Source organism: Lygodium microphyllum, chromosome 19, assembly GCF_053477565.2.
Source record: "Lygodium microphyllum isolate KBCC chromosome 19, Lygodium_microphyllum_v1.1.10, whole genome shotgun sequence".
Classification (NCBI taxonomy): Eukaryota; Viridiplantae; Streptophyta; class Polypodiopsida; order Schizaeales; family Lygodiaceae; genus Lygodium; species Lygodium microphyllum.
This window is the reverse complement of record NC_141153.1, coordinates 24,505,772-24,526,028: the sequence shown is the minus strand read 5'-3', so window position 1 is coordinate 24,526,028 and position 20,257 is coordinate 24,505,772. Positions and strand designations below refer to the sequence as shown.

The 20,257-nt window shown below is 40.1% G+C and overlaps 1 protein-coding gene across 1 annotated transcript in view; it reads left to right on the top strand.

The window, feature by feature from the left end:
• LOC148019662 (pentatricopeptide repeat-containing protein At1g07590, mitochondrial-like) overlaps positions 1-19,555 on the top strand; it is a 60,676-nt gene extending 41,121 nt beyond the window's left edge. The window contains exon 3 of the mRNA XM_087699772.1: positions 17,799-19,555. Within this exon, the coding sequence (XP_087555898.1) occupies positions 17,799-19,067 (1,269 nt within the window). The 3' untranslated portion in view covers positions 19,068-19,555. The remainder of the gene's footprint in view (positions 1-17,798) is intronic.
• The last annotated feature ends 702 nt before the right edge of the window (positions 19,556-20,257 follow it).

Sequence of the window (20,257 nt, the reverse complement as noted above, 5' to 3'; positions counted from 1 at the left end):
TGCTCCCTACACTACCAGAGTATATGTGTCCATACCCAGGCACTTGCTGTGCCACCTCTCCTTTTTGGGCCACAGAGTTTATTCTGCATTGGCTTTCAGATTTTTATGTTCAAGGCAATAAGGTGCATCCGATGCGCACTAAGTCCCCTTGAGCACGATGAGAATCATCGGATGCCATGGTCTCCTTGCAACCATCACAATGTGCTATGGAGGTTACTTCTACTTTTAGGGCTTCAAGAATGCCACCTCGACAACTCAAGGTTCTATAGTCCACTTTCTCGAGAGATAATGATTGTTGGATACTGTGCCCTCAGCAATCCACTCCTTTTGAGAGACAATGGCTATTTGACACCTTTCATTACTTTGGCCTTGCAGTCCACTCCATTGAGAGACACCGATTGTTGCCCATCCTTGGCTCAACATGAGTCTTACCTTTCCCCACCCTTGACTACCTAGAGTCCAAAGGCTAGCTTTGGGAGTTTTTCGATATCTTCGACACCCTGGATACCTTCTTCGGCACGATCAGTGGTGGCAGTTTCTTTGTTATTAGAGGATTCGAAGTCCGTGATCCATGAGTTTTTAGATTCCCTCTCTCTTGCAAAGGCACTGTGCAAATTCCCCATTGGTAGTGCCACTTAAGTCAGACAGGATAGTGCAATTATCTTTTGAGCTTTAGCTTCGTTGTATCACCTCTCCTTCTCAGTACGATTTAGTACATCATCAGTGTGTTTCTTTTGGGTTTCTGAGTTTCTCCTTTCTCTTAGTATTTGCCGTATACACTCTTTCTTCCCGCAAACCCTATTGTCTCATTGCTGTGTGGTATATCTTGAAAGGGTGTTAGTAGTATAGTTAGCTCATGAGTGAGGCTAGGATGTGCCAAGCACTATTGAGCTATTTAGGTATTTTTTAGTGGTCGTTATGGTGATTATCAACATTTTATGCTAGCTGACCAGCATTAAATGCTCAATTATGTTGCTTGAGTATGAGGCATCTTTGCTTTTAGAGGGGAGACTTCTCTCTCATTATGGAGGTTCCAGTAAGGCCTTTAGAGCTTTCGAGAGGGCTGACAAGATTTAGAAGTCGAAGGTCCAATGCTATCACTGTGGTAAGAAGGGACACTTGCAAAAGAATTGCAAGGAGTTAGCAGTCTCATGGAAGGAGAAAGTGAAGATGGTGCGAACTCCTTTGACGTGTCATTTTCATCCTCAGATTCTGACTACGATCTTTCAGTCAAGGAGAAGTCCAAGGCGTAGAAGGGATTTGCTTCTTTAGATCGAGGGAAGGACTTGGTTGCCCCTTCCTTTTTTGCTTTCTAGTTTAGGTGATGTGATCATCCCGCATAACTCTCTAGTGCTAGAGAGGGAGTGTTAGATGGTGTAGTGCGATGGAGTAGCCGAGCCTCATCTATACAGGTATATTGGTGCGTAGGTTCTAGAGAGGGATGTCCTTGATGCATTGAGCGAAGTCTTGAGCGAAGTCTAGCAAGTTTAAATCTTGGAGCTAGGATTGATATCCAGGTTCATGAAGAGCCGGTTATTTAACAGAGAGTGTGCTTCGCTTCTAGTCTTGTGCTCACATGAGGGGGGACACTTTGGCGGTCTGGCCAAAGGTGGGGAATCCATGGTTACAAATGTTAGAGGTACTTTTGTCAGGATGGTCTTCTAAGCTCTTGCGAGACATTGATGATGGACACAAAGACATTGGCATAAGGTTCTCTCCGAGACACCTTGGTGGTGGCTTGATCACCCATTGCATTGCTTTACTGTGGTGGTTCTATGTTGTAATGGACTGTGATAAGTCATTATCATTGTATCATTGTATTGTATTAGATCACCCATGACTTGAGAGAGAGTGTTAGCAGCATTGTTAGCTCGTGTGAGTTTGTGCGTGTGTGATGAATTGGGCACAGTGTATGGTTAATAGGCATTTTATAGTGTTCATTTTATGTGGCTTTTGGCATTTTATACCAGTCGTCCAACATTTAATGCTGGCCAACCAGCTGCTGGTTATGGCCTATTTTTGGGTCTATTTATTTGGCTTCACTTCCTCCTTAGTCCATACGATCATCATCATTCTTCAGGTGGTCTTTTCATTGGAGAGAGAAGCCGGTGCTAGTGTCCATGTAGCTAGTGACTCACTATTGTACATGATTGTCTCATGTTTGGTATATGGATTCTCTTTTCTGAGCACATCTCTGAGTTCTCTTTCTTTACAGTGTTTTTCTGTTTTTTTTTCTCTTCTGTCTTGTGTTCATTACTTTATTTCAGCACTTGTCTATGCTTCTATTGTTGCACCACTTTTGGTAAGCTGTCCATTATAGGTGGAGTGGAAGTGCTACCTCCTCCTTGAGTATCAAGCACTACTCTGGACCCTTGCTTTGTTGAACCTTATCGAAACCGCTCTAATTGAAAGGCATCAAGGTAAAGCTATAACAATTGAGGATGATTTGCTAAGTCATACTCTTCTATCCATTTAGCATCTATGGGTCAAAAGTTTTGAAACTTCACCAAATACCTTCTGGAAATGTTACCTTTGATCTTTCTTTCTTTATATACCAAAATTTGCTTAGGTATCGATATCTCATCCAACTCTTTAACCTCAGGTTGAATTTCAGCAGATACATCTTGTGGCACCTCACTATGAAAATGCCTCAACAAACTGATATGAAAGGCATTGCGTATCCGCCAATGTGGAGGTAATTTTAGTTGATAAGCAACATGTCAATGTTATGTAGCCTTGATTAATTATCATATACTATATGTTGCCTACTAAACTAAATCAAATTTTCTAATTTTCATCTTTTTCAGACTTGCCTTTTCAAAACGCAACAATATATAATCACTCTCATTAAAGTTTAAGGCATGTCTATGGCGATCAGTTGCCTTCTTTTGCTTTTTCTGTGATCTCTAAAGTGCACACTTAATCTTTGCATAGGTTGCATCCAAGCTTTCCATAATAGTGCTCATCCTCAAAGATTGTACATTTAGTGTGCAAAATAAGTGGTATCTTCTTGCCATCCTCAACAACCTCAAATGGAGCTTTGCCAATGGAACTATGCATTGTATTGTTGTATGCAAACTCTACCAATGGCAAATATTGCTCCTATTGTGTCTTATGTTTTGACACATAGCACCTCAAAAGATCTAGCATTGTGGAATTCACCTCTTTAGGCTGCCCGTTTGTCTACAAATAGAAAGATGATGAGAATTTCAGCATGGAACTCATATTCTCAAACAACCCCTTGCAAAATAAACTGGTTATCCAAGGATCTTGATCATTGACGATTGACTCTGGCATACCATGATACTTAAATATATGTTGTAAAAAAACATGCCATATGATCAATATTTATCTTTTTCTTGATTCTCATTGGAATGAAATGGACATGTTTGGTAAACCTAAAAATGATAGTCCATATCCCATCATTCCTTGTAGGGGTCCCAGGAAGCTCAAAGATAAAATCCATAGCAATGCTCTAGCAAGGCCTGTCTAGAATAGGTAAGGGCTGTAACAAGAAACCCAACATCTTTTCCATATCATGTTTCACTTTTTGACATATGATGTACATCGTGACAAAATGCTCTATATCATGCCTCAAAGCCAACCAATAAAAGAAATGCTTCATTGCTTTGACTGTGGCATCAATCCCTGTATGCCTTGGTCCATGCATACTCTTAGTGATCACACCAGGCCTCTACCGCTTTGTGATATACAATGGTCCACATATCATTAGAAAGCCATCTCTACGTACAAAGTGCTTATGCTTGTGGCCATTTCAAAGTTGATTAGATGCATTGTCAAAATCCAATTAGCAACATACTGATCCTTCATGGCATCCAACTTAGTGTGATATACCATATTGATGATTGAAATTTGAGGCTTATGTGATAGTGTATCGGCCATAACATTTTTTTTACCATCAATGTGTACAATCTAAAAATGAAACATAGAGAGAAAGTTTGCCCATCTCATATGCTTCTCTGACAAAATTGTCTGTGTCAGAAAGTGTTTGATGATATGTTTGCATTGTGAAACTAGCCCCTAACAAGTAGTGTTTCCACGTAGATAGGCATAAATTTACAGCCTAGAGCTCTTTCTCATAGACTAATTCCTCTTTGCGTTGTGGAGAAGATGACCCTCATAAGCCACAATTGGGCCATCCTGCATTAGAACAGCCCCAATTTTGTTTCCATATGCATCACACTGAACTGCATATAACTTCCTTAGATCGGGGAACATAAGCATAGGATTTGAAGTCATCTTTTCTTTTAACTTGTCAAATGCTGAAATTTCCATTGTTATTCATCTAAATGGTATATTCTATTTTGCAAAGCATGCAATGGAGATGCAATTTCAACAAAATCACGTACATACTTACTGTAATAGGAGTATAGATACAAAAAATTGCGGATCTCATGTACATTCATAAAAGATGGCCATGAATGTGTTACCTAAAACTTTGCAAGGTTCATATATATACCATCAATCAATATAATGTGTCCCAAAAAGTGGATTTCATGTTTATAAAAATCATTTTTCTTATCATTAACGACTAGTTTGTGCTTACATAGCTCATTGAATACAATGTACAAGTGCCTTTTATACTTTCCTTAATTCTTTGAGTAGACAATTGTGTTATCAAAGAAGGTGTCTACAAATCCCTTATGTGGCCTGAAGATGCGATTCGTAAGTCCAAAAGGCATGACAATAAACTCATCCGATCTAAAATATATCCTGAAAGTTGTCTTAGGCACATTCTTCGGTCTAATGAGTATTTGATGATATTTACTTTTTAAATCTATACGGTTCAATATGGTTACCCTTGAAATCTACACATAACATCATTGATTCGAGGAATTGAAAACCAATTCTTTATCGTGATTTTATTCAAAGCATGATAATCAATACACATACACCATGAATCATCTTTTTTCTTTAGCAAAAGCACTTGAGAACAAAAGGGAGATGAGCTGGGTTGAATCAATTCTTTTTTCAACAACTTATTCACTTGACTCATAATCTTCTCTTCTTGGGCTGCACTTACCGTGTACGGTGGCTTATTAGGTGTGCTGCTTTCGAGGATAGGATCTATGGCATGATCTTTAGGCCTTTTAGGCGGTAGTTGCCTTGGAAGCGACTGAGAAAAGCAATCGGTATATATTTTAAGAAATGAAATGCGATCCTTCTCTAACTTTGACATCTTTCTAATATTTTTATTATCAACCTTATCCTTAGTAAAAACCAAGTAAGATAAAAGGTGGTTTTTAAAAACTTTGAAAAGGGTAGCTAATACAACAAGGATAGATTTTCCTTTTAACTTTACATCCAAAGTATGGGTTTTGCTCTTATGCTAGATAGCGATGACTTTAGCATGCGAATCAATCACTGAATGCATACGATGGCACCATGGCATATCAAGTGAGATATCACAACCCCCAAGTGGAGCAATAAAGAATTCTTCATTGTCCACATATTTCTTAATGTGTACACGAAGCTTTCCATTGAGTAGTATGACAAGCTTTGTGTGGCCCTTGCATGCCATACCAACTTCTCCCATGGATCCCATGTTATCCTCTCCAATGCTTAGATTGGTTGCCATATCCGTAGACATGAAGTTGGTTCGTGCTCCATCATTTAAGAAAATCAAAGTATGTTAATCCTTGATTTTACCCCATGCTTTGCATAACTTAGTGACATCATCATTGGGTTGATCAGTAACAACGTTGGGCATGAAACCAATTGATGTTTTGGGCTTCTTACCGTTGGGATCTCCTTGTTTTTTTGATTTTACAGCTTGTTGCCTATTGGGACAGTCCTTAGCTATGTGACTTTCGTGTTTATAAACAAAGCATTTATTTGTAGACATTAATTCCCTATGTTGTGCAAGTGGTTTTCAGTCCTTTGTTGTTTTGACCTCTATTCAAGCTGATTTTCAGATTTGTCTCTTTTCTAAACTTTTGATAACTTCTTATTCGGCTTCTCCCCACGTTCTTGGAAGCCAAAACCTTTCCCTCATAGCAATGCATCAGTTGTAGCAACAATCTCTATGAGCTGAGACATGCTAGATGCGATGGATTTAATACAAAGTCCTCGATTCCTTTAGGCAGCCCACTTATATACTTTTCCATTTGCTCATGAAGAGGAACCAAACAATACGAAGTTATTGCTAGCAAAGCATACCAAAACTTCTTATTATATTGCTCCAAGTTCTTGCATTCTTTTGCATCTAGCTTATTCCAAGCTGTCATGATATCCACCTCATATGTACTAGTTAACTAATTCGATGCAAACATTTGCTTGAATTGTATCCATGTTGATGGTCCTCTTCCTTGCGTTAAGAGGGTGGACCACCATTGCAATGCACCCCTCTTCAAGAAAGTGGTTGCCTTTCAAATCTTAGAGGATTCAGTGAAGTTTCCCTCTAAATAGGTTGCATCAAATTGCTGAATAAAAGTTAAGGCTTTCAGCCTATCTTATGCTCATTAAAGGACTTAAAACTTCACCCCTTTTCCACCCTCATCATAGTCTTTTGCTGTCCTCTTGGGAGTCAAGTTGTCGAATATTGGTTGCTACCAAAAGGGTGCATTTGTTGTATTTGCATCATGCCATGACCAAAATAAGCATTTTCATGACAAACACTCATTCCTTGAGCCCCATAAGCATTTGGAGGTGTAGATGCATTACGGAGTATTCCACTTTGTGCCTTAGGCACCAAACAAATCTTGCCATATATAGGGTTATGTATATTAACAGCCATACACGAATACATTGAGCCTTGCATACCATGTATAGGTTGTTGCATACCATAATGAGTTGTATCGTACATTTCCATATGTGGTCCTTGATTAACCATTGGATGAAAAATAGTGCTATCACCAAGATATCCGGGCTGCTCGCATCCTAGCATGCATGCGTAGTTGTCTAAAATCCATTGGATTGGCACTTCTATGATGGCCTTGCATTTGCACATCTTGCCCCGTTGGTACCAGTTGCTTTTCTTCACTAGCATTATTGGGAGCTTCATGAAAACACTTTGGTATTTTCTTCAGTGTATCTTGTTGTCCCGAAGGTGTAGAAGATTTCTTTTTCTTGCTTTTGTTGTCCTTTATTGGAGCATTCAAAAATCTAGTGAATTGAGAATCCTTTGCCAATTCAGCAAAGAGATTTGTTGTTGCTGTCCTTATTTGATTTTTAAACTGATAGTTAATTTCCTCTTCCCCTTGCATCCTTTGCCAATCCAACAAAGATATTTGTTGTTGCTATTCTTATTTGATTTTTAAACTGATAATCAAATTCCTCTTTCCCTTGCAGGTCGTCAGCATTATTTTTCCTTGAAGGCCTTGTATCTTGACCAACATAAAAATTTTCAGCTTACCATTCATGTTGTGAGTCTTGTCCAAGATTAGGCATTGCATTTCATTCTTTCCCGTGGGAATGTTCATATTGAGACGCATCATCACTGGTTGATTTCATCTCACTGTATGATGACATCTTGATGTAATTACTCAGCTGAGAACAAATTCAATACTAGCACAAAGCTTTTGGTTTGCAATCAAGTGCCTTGGGTTCACAAAGTCAAGAGATTTGATGGTATCTCGACAATGGAACCATGAAACCAGCCTTCCTTCTCGGAAAGGGTGGTGAAAATGTGACTTTTACAACAATTAATAAATTCACAAAACTGAAATGCACACTTTACTATACAATCTTGGACATTGAATACCTTGTTGGCTCCAAAATTGGCGTCCCTTGCAGTATTTCTTAAACTTATATTGCCATTGGAAGGAGTACAACTGAGATTCTTCAATCTCCTCCCTTGGTTCAATTGCCCCTTGCTATCATAAATGATTAGCAAGCCATTTGAGCAAATTGCTCCTTGATCTTCACCCAAGACTTCAAACACAGCCCCAAATCAATTGGGATGGGTTGGCATTTCAAATCCTTAGCAATTCCTTGAATTCTAGCTACTAATCTTAGGCTTTAATGCCTCTGATTGTTAGCACCAAATCAATTGGGATGGGTTGGCATTTCAAATCCTTAGCAATTCCTTGAATTCTAGCTACTAATCTTAGTCTTTAATGCCTCTGATTGTTAGCATGGGTCCCAATGTGGCTGTTAAATCTTAATTTTTGTTGTAAATTAGGTTTTACATAAGAAATTCCATTGTTGCCCACCAAATTTGGCTAAGATCTCCAAATGGCTGAGATTTGTTGAGATTATTAGAGAATAGGTTGGTGAAGGTAATTGAATGTTGTAGAGAGAGAGATTAGTGGATTTCCATGTGGGAAACCCTAGAAAATGGCTGCTGCCCTATTAGAGATTGTCCCAAATGTTGTCGCTTGCTATCCAATTGAACGCACTCTCACACTTTGTACTTTATATATATCCAAAACCTAAAATGTGGTACATAAGTCATTGTACCGAACATAAAGTGTTGTGCTCACTCTCTCTCTCACTCTACTACTCTCAACTCCTTGCACTCATACTTTCACATCAAACTGGTATCAGAGCAAAAAGTGTGCGTTCACACCCGAACACAATAAAAGGCACGGTGACCCTTTATTCCCAACAACCTCCTACCTAAAGGCAACGCGCATAAAGGTAGAGGAAAGAATTAGCTACGTCTATGTATGTACAAAGCTAAAAGACAAATATACTATCCAACCCCTATCATCTGGGGGCAAAGAGCAAACTGCTCAGTTGGGAAACCTTTCGTGAGGTCTGCATGTTGGGTGTAAAGTCCCTTCGTCTCCGTGTATATAGTCATACGGGTGTAAACACACCCTTATTGTACCCTAACATATAAATACATTCTTTCATTCTTTTTGTACCGTCACAATTTGGTACACTATTTCTGCATTCACTCTCTCTAACTCTAAACTCTGCTGCTCACGCATCTATCTTGCACTCCATTGCGCACTCTCTCCCCTTCAAACTGGTATCAGAGCACAAGTTGTGCACGCTTCTCGAGATGAGACGTGTTGACGGCAAGTAGAAGATGTAACAAGAGCTGGGTGATAGCAGTTCGACAAGAGGACAGTCGGGTCCTCAGTCCAGGCAACACGCAGACAGGTCGTGACCAAAAGTTGACTAGTTGCTTGCGTGCAGGTGACGGTTGCAACAAGATGGGTCCAGCGGGGGGAATCAGCGTGACGATGGGTAGGCAATGACCAAGCGGTGAACCAACGACAGGTGTCGCATCAGTCATGCGACTAGGCGGGGAACTAGCGATTGGTGTCATGTCAGTCATGCGAGGTCAAGGGACCCTCCCTCCTCGTCATTTATGTGAGGAATTATAAAAGAAAACCTTCAATTTCAAAATTACCCTTTCTTCTTACCAAGGATTCACGCGTGAAAGTACAGTTGTAAATTTTGTGCAAAATCAAGCCCGAAATTTGGGGCTTTTCCCAGATTTGACCTTGTTTATGCCCATCAGTGATTTTAAAGCTAGAAATTGCAGACATTGCGTGTGGTGACCTCAATTAATTTGCGGATTTTTCCAAATTAGACAGAATTTTGGTCCTTTGAGCAAAATCTCTCAACATTGGACCCATAAAATTTGGGGCTTTTGTTGTATTGGTGAAACTTTGCTCAATTGAGTTAGATTGGCTGACATTCGTGCACACTTGGACTTGGAAATTTTGGGGCTTTTGCAAAATTTTGCTAAACTTGCCCGTTTTATACTCTCGGGGACATGTATTAATGCAGTTGGGGCAGATTGGATAGTGAAAATTTGGGGCTTTTGCTGAAATCTGTGGATTTTGGCAAAGTTGATGTGTTAAATGAACTTTGGGAATATTGCTGAAGCAATCTTGTTGTCATAAGCAGAGTGATTTGAGCATTTTTTTTTTCCTCCTGCTTGTGCAATTTTGGAGAAATTGCAGAGATTTCTTGGTGTTTTGTGTATCAGAAGTTGATACGAGCATATATGTATGTAGTACACATGTTGGGCAGTTCCCATTGAGTTGATTTATCGCTGATTATTCATGTTGCAGTAGTCTTAGTGATCATTGGGAGATGTGGGATTGTTGCAGATGTATTTTTGATGATATTGCTGAAGTGGGAGTTACTTGGCAGTGATGTATACATTTAATGTGTGCTGAAATTGCAGTCATACTGCTGAAAGTCCTTCATTCTACTGCTGTATATGTACTTGGACTGAATCTTGCTATTATTTACTGAAAATTTGGGCTGAAATCAGCTAAATATTCAGCTCATTTTTGCTGTTATAAATTGCAGCATTGAATTTTTGGTGTATGGCCGAAAAATGACTGCAAATGTTTCTAGCAGCAGTGACACTAAATCCCTATTTGAAATCAAGAGGTTTGATGGCACTAGCTTTGACTTGTGGAAGGATAGGATGCAAGGCATTTTGTTTCTCAAGGACTGTGAAGATGCTTTCTTGGAGACTAAGCTTGCAGCTATGACAGATGTGGATTGGGCTAGACTTAACAAGAAGGCCATTGCATACATTAAGATGGCAATGTGTGATGATGTACTTACAGACATCAAGCGTCTTGATATAGGTTATGCTATATGGAAAAAGCTTAAGGACACTTACGAAAATACAACTCTTATGAATCAAGTGCATCTTATGCGTAAACTTGTGAACATGGAGTTGGATGAGTCTAAGCCAACATCTAAGCATTTGAGTGCTTTCATAGGGGTTTTGAGTTAGTTGTAGAATTGGCGGCTTTCGATGATAAATTGAAAGCTATTTTCTTATTGATGACTTTGCATGACAGTTGGGAATCTTTGGTTGTGTCACTTAGCAACAATCCTGCTTTGACTTTTGATGGTGTTAGAGGTTCAATCCTTAATGAAGAAATTAGAAGAAAGTGTAGTGGTGAAAGCACTGGCTCAACTTACCGTGTAAGAGGCAGGTTTGAAAAGAGGGGTAATGCAGCAAGTAAAGGCAAAAGCAGAACCAAAAGCAAGGGCAAGCAGTAGGATGTCACATGTTATCAGGGTGGGCGTAAAGGGCATAAAAAGCTCGATAGCTAGTACTTCAAGAAAGAGCAAGAAAGAAAGAAACAGCAGGGTAAGAAAAAGAAGGATGATAAGAAAGATGATGACAGCTTTTCCTCAAAAGAAGTTGCAAAGGAAAATATTGCATCTAGTGTGGTTATTGAAGAGCTTCTTGACATTGAAGAGGTACTTGTAGCCTCATGCATTGATGTAAATGTTATGGCAGCAGCAAGTGATATGCACATCACTAAAAAGGATGTAATCGATGCTTTACTTTCAACTCATGATGGGCTGTCACAATCATGGATAGTGGACAGCAGTGTCTCTTTTCATGTTACCCCCTCTTTGGAGTCATTTTTTGAATACACTGCAGGTTACCTAGGCAAGGTTTACTTGGGTAATAACTATGCATGTGAGATAGAGGGTATTGGCACCATTCACTTGGCCCTTGAAAATGGCCAAGAGCTCATTTTGCAGGATGTCAGATTTGTACTTGGCATAAAGAAAAGTCTACTATCAGTTGGGCAACTTGATGCTAGAGTGTATTTTACTACCTTTGGTGGTGGATCTTGGAAGGTCCGTAAGGGCTTTATGCTGATTGTTAAAGGTAGCAAAATGGGGACTTTATATTACTTGCATTGTAAATCATTATCTGGCAAGTTCTTGGCTATGGCTGAAGTTCATTCACAGATGGAGCTTTGGCACAAAAGACTTGGTCATATGAGCCAGAAAGGCCTTCAAGTTTTCTTCTCTTTAGGGAGATTTGATGTAAAAGGCTCTGGTCTCGAATTTTGTAATGATTGCTTATATGAAAAACATGTGAAGTCTCCTTATTAGTCTGGTGTCGTTAAGAAGTCTAATGCTCTTGACTTAGTACACTCTGATATGTGCACTATGCCTGTTAATTCATATGGGGATGTACGGTACTTTGTTACTTTCATTGATGATTTTAGTAGAAAGTCATGGGTGTATGTACTTGAGAGCAAAAAGGAAGTGTTGGATGCTTTTAAAAAGTTTCATGCTTTTGTTACCACACAGAAAGGGTTTAAGTTGAAAGCCATAAGAACAGATAATGGGGGTGAGTATGCCTCAAATGAATTTAACAAGTTTTGTGAGATGCATGGCATTAAGAGAGAGTTGACAGTCCCTTATAATTCTGCATCAAATGGCACGGCTGAAAGATATAATCGCACACTTTGTAAGAGAGTCAAATGCATGCTGTCCATAGCTTATCTTCCACAACAGTTTTGGGGAGAGGCTCTTAAAACTGCAATTCATGTATGCAATCGCTCTCCTAATCATGCATTGGAAAATGGCATTCCTGAAAAGGTTTGGTCTGGCAAACTTGCTTCATATAACCGTTTGTGTGTCTTTGGTTGTGATGCCTTTGTGCATGCATCTGTAGAACAGAGGAACAAACTAGACATGAAATCTATCAAGGGCATCTTCATGGGATATGGAGATGAGGGAGAGATGGGTTATAGAGTTTGGCTTGCTCAAGGCAGGAAGATAGTACGCAGTCGAGACGTAGTATTTAATGAGGCAAAGTTGCTGAAAAATGCTACACATGGTGGTCTTGACAAAAAGAAGGTCAAATTTCAGCATGAACAGCCAGCCATTCAGCAGCCATTAGCTGAAGATTTTGTTTCTTTTGATGCTGAAAATGAGCAGCAACCTATTGTGCTACAGCCAGAAGATAATGGACACCAAATAGATGCACGGGATGGAGTAGGACAGTGTCACGAGGACATGAAAATTTGATGCTTTGCTTATGTTTAATTGACATTTGATTAAAGGATTAATCAAATGTGCAATTAAAAGATGTACATGTGTTGCACATGTGAGGTGCAAGCTACTTTTTCATAGTTAAAGGCCCAAGGACCCTGTGAAGAAGATGGGTATCAAAGGCAAAAGTTGTAACAAGTTACACTTGTTAGATTCTAGGTGAATTTTGGTGTTAGTTTGTCCCTAGGACCATTAATTGGCTATTAAGTGTCAGTGGTGACACTAGGGACTAGGCATTAATTAATAGATTAATGCTTGTCCAAGGGTCAATTAATGCATGGGACCACTTTGGGTTGCAAATGGCCTAGCCAATTAATTTTTGGATGGGCAAGGTCAATTTTCTGGGCATGGATTAAGGGCTGAAAAATGGCTGAAAATTGCTGAAAATGGATTAAGAAAGCTGCCACTTGGCAAAACTTTCCCATGCAAGTGGGAGAAAGGCTAAATAGGGATGAACAGAGAGGGAAATCTCGTTTTTTCATTTTGGAGGTGTTGGAAAGAGGTGTTGGATTGTTGCCGCCAGCTTTTGGGGCCATTTCCCAGCCATTGGAGACCATTTTGGTGATGGAGATTGCATATTCTTGACCTTGGGAAGCTGGCAATTGTTGTTGATGTACTTTCTCCTAAAGATCACAGTCTCTGATGCTCCTATTCTTGTTGGTGCATTCGTTTGGGGTTGGTACAGTAGGGCAGCTGCTGATTTTGATTAGTTCTTCGCGACAAATCTTAGAATTTTCTCTCTCTACAACATTGGATGTGTCTTATTGCCTTGAGCATAAGAATCTAAAAGCCGGTGTAGAATAACTTTGCGGCTCAGAAGGGAGAGGTGGCACAACGAGTGCAACGAGGTAGATGCATATACTCCGGCGGTGTAGGGAGCAAAGGTCCATGGCATCAAGCATTGGTAGGAGATCCAGTGATATACTGAAAGAGGAGCCCCTAGTGGTTTGTCTATCTACTTAAGGAGAAGTCATAGCACTGGAGTGGTAAAGGGAGAAAGAGAGAGAGAGAGAGCGAGGAAGCGAAGGGTATCTTTGTTTTTTGATGATGCAGTGGAAGGGGGGAAATCACTAGATAATGGGAAATCCACAACCTATCTTTGCTTTCTTTGATGTAGAGAATCTTCGTGTCTCATTGAGTGCCTCTAGCTCTGATACCATGTCAAAAAATGACTAAGAGACCAAAGAGACAATAGGGTTTGTTGGGAGAAACGTTGAGTGTGTATGACAAACACTGAGAGAGGAGAGAAACTTAGAAACACAAGAAGAATACGATGATGATGCGTTGAATCATGATATGAGACGAAAAGTTGATATAGCAGAGCCAAAGCTTAGAAGATGATTGTAGTGTCCTGTTTGACTTAAGTGGCAACATGTGTGGGAATCTGCATTGTGAAGGGAGCGAAATGTAGTCCTTATGAGTAGTGGGCTCTTGAAGTTATCACTTGAAAGTGAAGGAGATTTGTCGAGGGAGCGAAGCACAATCCTTTGATGCCGTCAGAGATGAGGAAGATGATCACTAGCTATTGCGAAGTGCAGTCCTTAGACGTTGGGGAGATGGCCTATGCAGCAAACACAAATCCTAGAATGCGTCTGAGCTGTCAAATGTAGGGAGAGTAGTCGAGATGTTGACACCAGGTGCTAGATGATGATGGTAGATGTGGAGGATGTCCCCAGGCTACAAAACACATACCAGGGGCTCAAGACGGTGATGCCAGGTGGAGCGGAGGGATCTAGGCTGAAAAAGCAGATGTAGACAGCATTGGAGATGACACCATCAATTTGTAGGATTGACTCCAGGTACAGAATTCCAAAACGTAGGTAGTGTTATGGTTGCCAGGTGGGAGAGGATGTTGCCAGCTGCTGTCAGATGATAATGCTTGCAGAGATGGGACCTCCAAACATAGCCTGAAGGGTAAAGGGCACATAGCGCCTAAAGGAGAAGAGAAAGGGTGGCCATGAATTGCGATGTCCTCTAGTAGAGGTACGGGGAGCAATGGTGTGGAGAGGGAAGAGTGTTAGAGTAACATGAGAAGGGGGTGAGGAATGACTGAAGCAAGGTGGTGAATGAATAAACTAAACGGCCTATTTATAAGCATAAGTTGTCTAGGGTGGCAAACCACAGAGTGGGTGCCTACTGATGAAATGACCAAAATGTGGACACCAACCCTTTTTGGGTTTGTGAATGTGAAACCCTAAATGAAGTGTGTAAACTGAAAAAGTGGTTTCTCAATAGGGAATTGCTAATGTTTGACCAGCTTGACTATCATGATAGTTGGCTCTGCAACGGAGAATAGTGTCTAGCTCGTTGTCAAGATTGATTTGCCTAGTGTGATCCATAATATCCAAAAATGGTGTTTTAGACCTACTGAAACAGGATGGCTGTTTCTAGCCATTTCTAGTTCCTGGAAACAACGTTTTGGGTAGGTTGGGTGACAGGCAAGGTAAGACCTTCTTTTTGGCTGCATTTTTTTGTTGCTTGCTTGTTTTTCTCTCTACTTGGTGGACGTGCTCGGTAATTGCTAATGTTTGACCAGCGTGACTATCATGCCATCTACCTTTGTAATGGAGAATAATTTCTAGCTCATTGTGAAGATTGATTTGCCTAGTGTGATCCATAGTTTCTAGAAACAGCTTTTTGGACCTGTCGAAATGGGATGGCCATTTTTGGCCATTTTCATTTCTTGGAAATGGTGTTTTGGGCAGATTGGGTGACAGGCAACCCCTTTCTAGCTGCATTTTTTTGTTGCTTGCTTGATTCCCCTATTCCTCCCTGCATGTTTTGGAGTGTTGCACCTGCTCAAACTGCTGTAAACCCGCTCCAATTGCTGCACACCAGCTCATGGTCACGTAGGCTACATTGAAAGCTCTCTTCTCGAAAGATAAGCATTAGCTGTGAACCTTCAGCCTGTTTTCCTGCAGATTTCAGACCTGAATTTCTACAATTTTCAGCCAAGGTATATAATTTTTTTGTCTTGCCAGCCTCATTCCCACTATTTCAGCCCCATGAATCATCTATTTTTGAACATTCAGCCAGTTTTCCTGCAGATTTCAGGCCTGAATTTCTACAATTTCAGCCGAGACTATATAAATTTTTAGCTTTGCCAGCCATGCATATGCTATTTTAGCCTTGTGTCGTTTATTTGATGTTTAGGCAGCTTGTAGCAAAGAAATTACCATGGCCCTTGATCCTAATTGGTGCGATGTTACTTTTATGAACTTGACCGTCAAGTTTTGAGTTATGATTCTCGGATGACAAATGTTATGATGTTACACTTTTGATTCATGTTTCATGTGACGTCACATGTGGGTCGTTTGTTTTAAAATATTGTAAGTTATTTTGGGTGATTCAAGGTTACTTAATACTAAAGAATCTTGCAAGTTGCAGCTTGCAAAGTTGATAAATATGTGAAATTGGGCAATGTGAATCATCATTAGACACCCAAAGTCCATGAGATTAATCAAATGTTGCTTTAAGTTAGACCAAGTTGCCTAGTTTTAGTAGTACCATTGAACCCATTCTTATCATTGAAAGGGTTATTTGTAGTGGCAATAGGAATGTGGGTGCTCATAGGATAATAAGGAATGGAGTAACTTTGGGAATGCTGTTCCATTGGGCATAGATAGTCCTTGCGAGGGGTGTTTATGTGCAGCTGGAGGTGATGTGAAAGTTTCAAAATGAGAAGGGAAGGGCTGGCTTAGCATCTCAATGCTGTAAAATTGACTTGGGCATGGGAACCAAGATGATGTATCTCCATCATGTTGATTATAGGTGCACTTGGCAATGGAGCAGGGATTGTGCTAGTAGGAAGCACTCCTAACTGCACCGGAGAGGAGCAAGAAAAGGTTGGGGTCGAAGTGGGTGGGTTTGAGAAGATGGGGATTGAGAAAGGACTGGTGGGAGGGGGCAGTGGGAGTTTTCTTTGTGATTGGGAAAAGGTAACTCCATGGGAAGTAGAATATAAATGGTTAGGAAGTACTTGTTGATCTTGATCTACACATTCCCCTCAAATTTACATATTGGTAGGGATCCAAGTCTCCATGGTAATTAAGCTCATATACTTGCATACTAGTGGAAAGCAGTCAAGTCAGGAGGGTCACACATATCTGAAAATACATACAAACCTAGCATTGATTTTGGGCTATGATAGCGATAAGCACTTGATGGTCTCCACGTTGGTGAGGTCTCTCTTGCTTGCAAGTTCTAGTTTTTTGATAGCTGATCACAGCTAATCACTCTGATTGTGATGCACATTTGGAAGGTGTTGGGATAATCATCTGAAACCCTAGATAGGATGACAAATGATATGGCAAGGAGGATCTGTAAGAGCTGCTGATGCATAGGATAAATCATACCACTCTTGGAGAGCCATGATGGAGGGAGGGGGGTAGGATGTCAATTGGTCTATTGGCGATTATTTTCCTGAGTTGGGCTGAGACATCATAGCTTTGTCTATGCTTTCTCTTGCAAAAACTAGCACTCACTGAGAGTGTAGTGTTCTAGGCACCAACTCTGGTGCCATGTGAGGAAACACCAAGGTTTGCAAAGGAAACACAACATATGACAGAAAATGAATGAAGAATGAAGAAGAGGACTCAATTAGCAAATTGATGCTATAGATATATGGAATACAATTAGAGTGCGGAAGGAGTTGTCATTTTTATTTCTGAAGTGTGCATAGCTTTGCACTTCATTAGGGCTGTCCTGAGGGCTGTGAACAACAAATACCATAGCCCAAAAAAAAAAAAACTGTATTCTTTCCTGTTTTATTTCATTACTTCTCATATCATACAGCTTGGAAAGTTGCAAGTAATTTAAATTCCTTAGTTTTAAACTTAGGTTTGTATGGAGAACAGGGAACAATTAACCATGGGTGGCAGGAAATTGGTGAACCCCATTTCAGTAAGGTTAACTATACAGTGAGTTGCCTTGAGTGTAGGATGTCAGAAGTTGGAATATTTTTTCCAATGGATAGTGGTTGACTGCTCTGCTTGTTTGTATTCATCTCTGTTTTTGTTAACTCTGCTTATTGTTCATATGTGCAGCTAGCAGAATATGCTTGGAAGGAGAATCTCTTTGAGATGACTGATGTGGATCATACTTACAGGCTTTATTTAACATCACAAGTAGGATCAATAGAAGATGTGGAGAATTGCTTTGCTAAAGTTCCTTTGGAGCATAAAACAGAGATGTTATACAATCAGCTGATCTCTTCCTATCTTTCAAGGGGTTTGGTTACAGAAGCTTTGAGTGCTCTCAAAAACCTTAAGAGTTCGGGGCAACTCGTCTCTGCTTTACCCTACAATCAGTTTATTGCTTTCTATAGGCATCGGCGTGAACAACAAAAAGCACTTGAAGTGATTCAGGAGATGAAGGCAGTGAACATCAACCCGAACACGAGAACTTATAACATTCTTATGACCATTTGTCTCAAACAGGATGATCACATTGGTGTGTTGAAAGTTTACAATGAGATGAAAAGGGAAGGTGTTGCTCCTGATGCTTTGACCTTCTCATTAGTGGCAAAAGCCAATGTAGCATCTGGGATGGTGGAAGAGGCTGAAACTATCGCAGCAGAGATGGGGAAGGTTGCTCCCGATAATTGCCATTTAACTCATGATCTTCTCCTTTCCCTTTATGCGGAGCAAGGGAAGCGTGAAGAGCTGGAGAAGCTGTGGAAGCGTCTTCAGAGCTACAGCAATCTTTCGGCAAGGTCATACGGAGTCATGATAGAATCCCTGGGAAAGCTTGGATTACTAGAAGAAGCTGAGAAAATTGCCATTAAGGCTGAAAAGAAGAAAGGAGTTTTAGGTCCAAGGGTATTCAATGCTATGATGTGCGTGTATGCTAGACATGGAAAGGTGCAAGATGCAGAGTCCTTGATGACCCGAATTCTTAAAGATCGGTCAAGGCCAAGTTCTGTGACATACATGCATTTAATAAGCTGCTATCTAAAAGTAGGCCAATTAGACAAAGCTCTAGAATATCTGAAAATTGCAAGGGAAAACTTGAGTTATGATCATTCCAAACCATGGTTCAACTCTTTCCTGCTTGTTCTTGAGTGTATAGCAGAGAGAGGGGAAATTGAGACTGCTGAACATTTATTTGAAGTATATACAGCCACAGGTTCATATCGTAATACAGTAGCGTACAATACTTTGTTAAAGGCTTATTTGAAAGCCAAGAAACCAGTGACCAAGTATCTCCAGCGCATGTCCACTGATGGTGTGCAGCCTGATGCAGAGACCCTCACACTACTTGCTGAAATAGAGTATGTATGTGGAGAACCAGTAGAACGACTAGCCGATGCATAACTTTTTTCCTTGTGCTGGTTCAAGGCATCATCCTTCTCTTGCTCACTTGCAATTTTGCACAACGAACCGTCAGTACATATGGTTTGCGTGTGCAGCTTTTTGAGGAGCTCCATATCATTTGTACACATTTATACAAGTTTGCTGTAGGTTATACTTGGTGCTATATGCTAAAGGTTTCATGTGTCTTACCTGAGACATAAATCTACAGGTGACAACACCACTGTGTAACCCAGCTGAAAACTAAGATGGGCATATGGTATAAGTGTGCTTGAGTGAAACTTTGTACTCAAGAGGCCATTCTTTCCCTATGAAGCTGACAACTTACTGCAGCTTGTACATTAAATTGCTGTAGTAGACTAACAGACTTGGTGTTTGTGTTGTTTCTCCCCCATTTAGATGTAAAGTTGGAGTTTCTGACATTGAATGAAGATGGTTAGACATGGAATTATTCAGCCAGAAGGAAGCATGTGTTTCTGTTGCATCAAGGGTAACTTGAGATTTGGCATTACATGCAACATAACTTCTGTATATATATTGTGCATTGACAGTACTTGTTAGATTTTTGTTATTTCTTGCATGTGTGCATTTTTCCCCTGGTGGTGATGTGTATGGTATGTCAAATCTGCATGTGGTAGCTGAAAATTCAACAGAAGTTGAAATGAGGTATCCATTTATTCACATGATTCACATGATTCAATCTTAATGAGAAGGAAATCTCCCAAGTGCTGTTAACATAAACATGGAATCTAGAGGATAATTTTCTCTGTTTACAAAGTGGAGAACTCTTGGTGCTTGGGGAACAAAAAAGTTATTGCAAAATACATTATCTAAGCAGTCAACACAAACTTGAATGATTGCTTAAATAGAGGTTTCACATTTTGTGTACAAGTATGAAGAATCTCATCAAAACCCAGCTGTCCACGGATGAGAGAATGGACAACTCATTAATTTCTTTCTTGCCAGGCAAACAAGAAAAATTAGTCTAATGAAAGGAATAGTAATTAGGGACATTACAATGATTGTTGGAGTTTTTTGTAGTAAAAACTCTTGAAATTTTCATGGTTGGCAAAATGCTTGTAAGAGGCTTATTTACCTTGCACCATGTACCCAGGGCTTGGCTAGTTGGAGAGGAATACATTGTACAATGTACCTAGGGCTTGGCTAGTTGGAAAAGATTACCTTGTACAAGT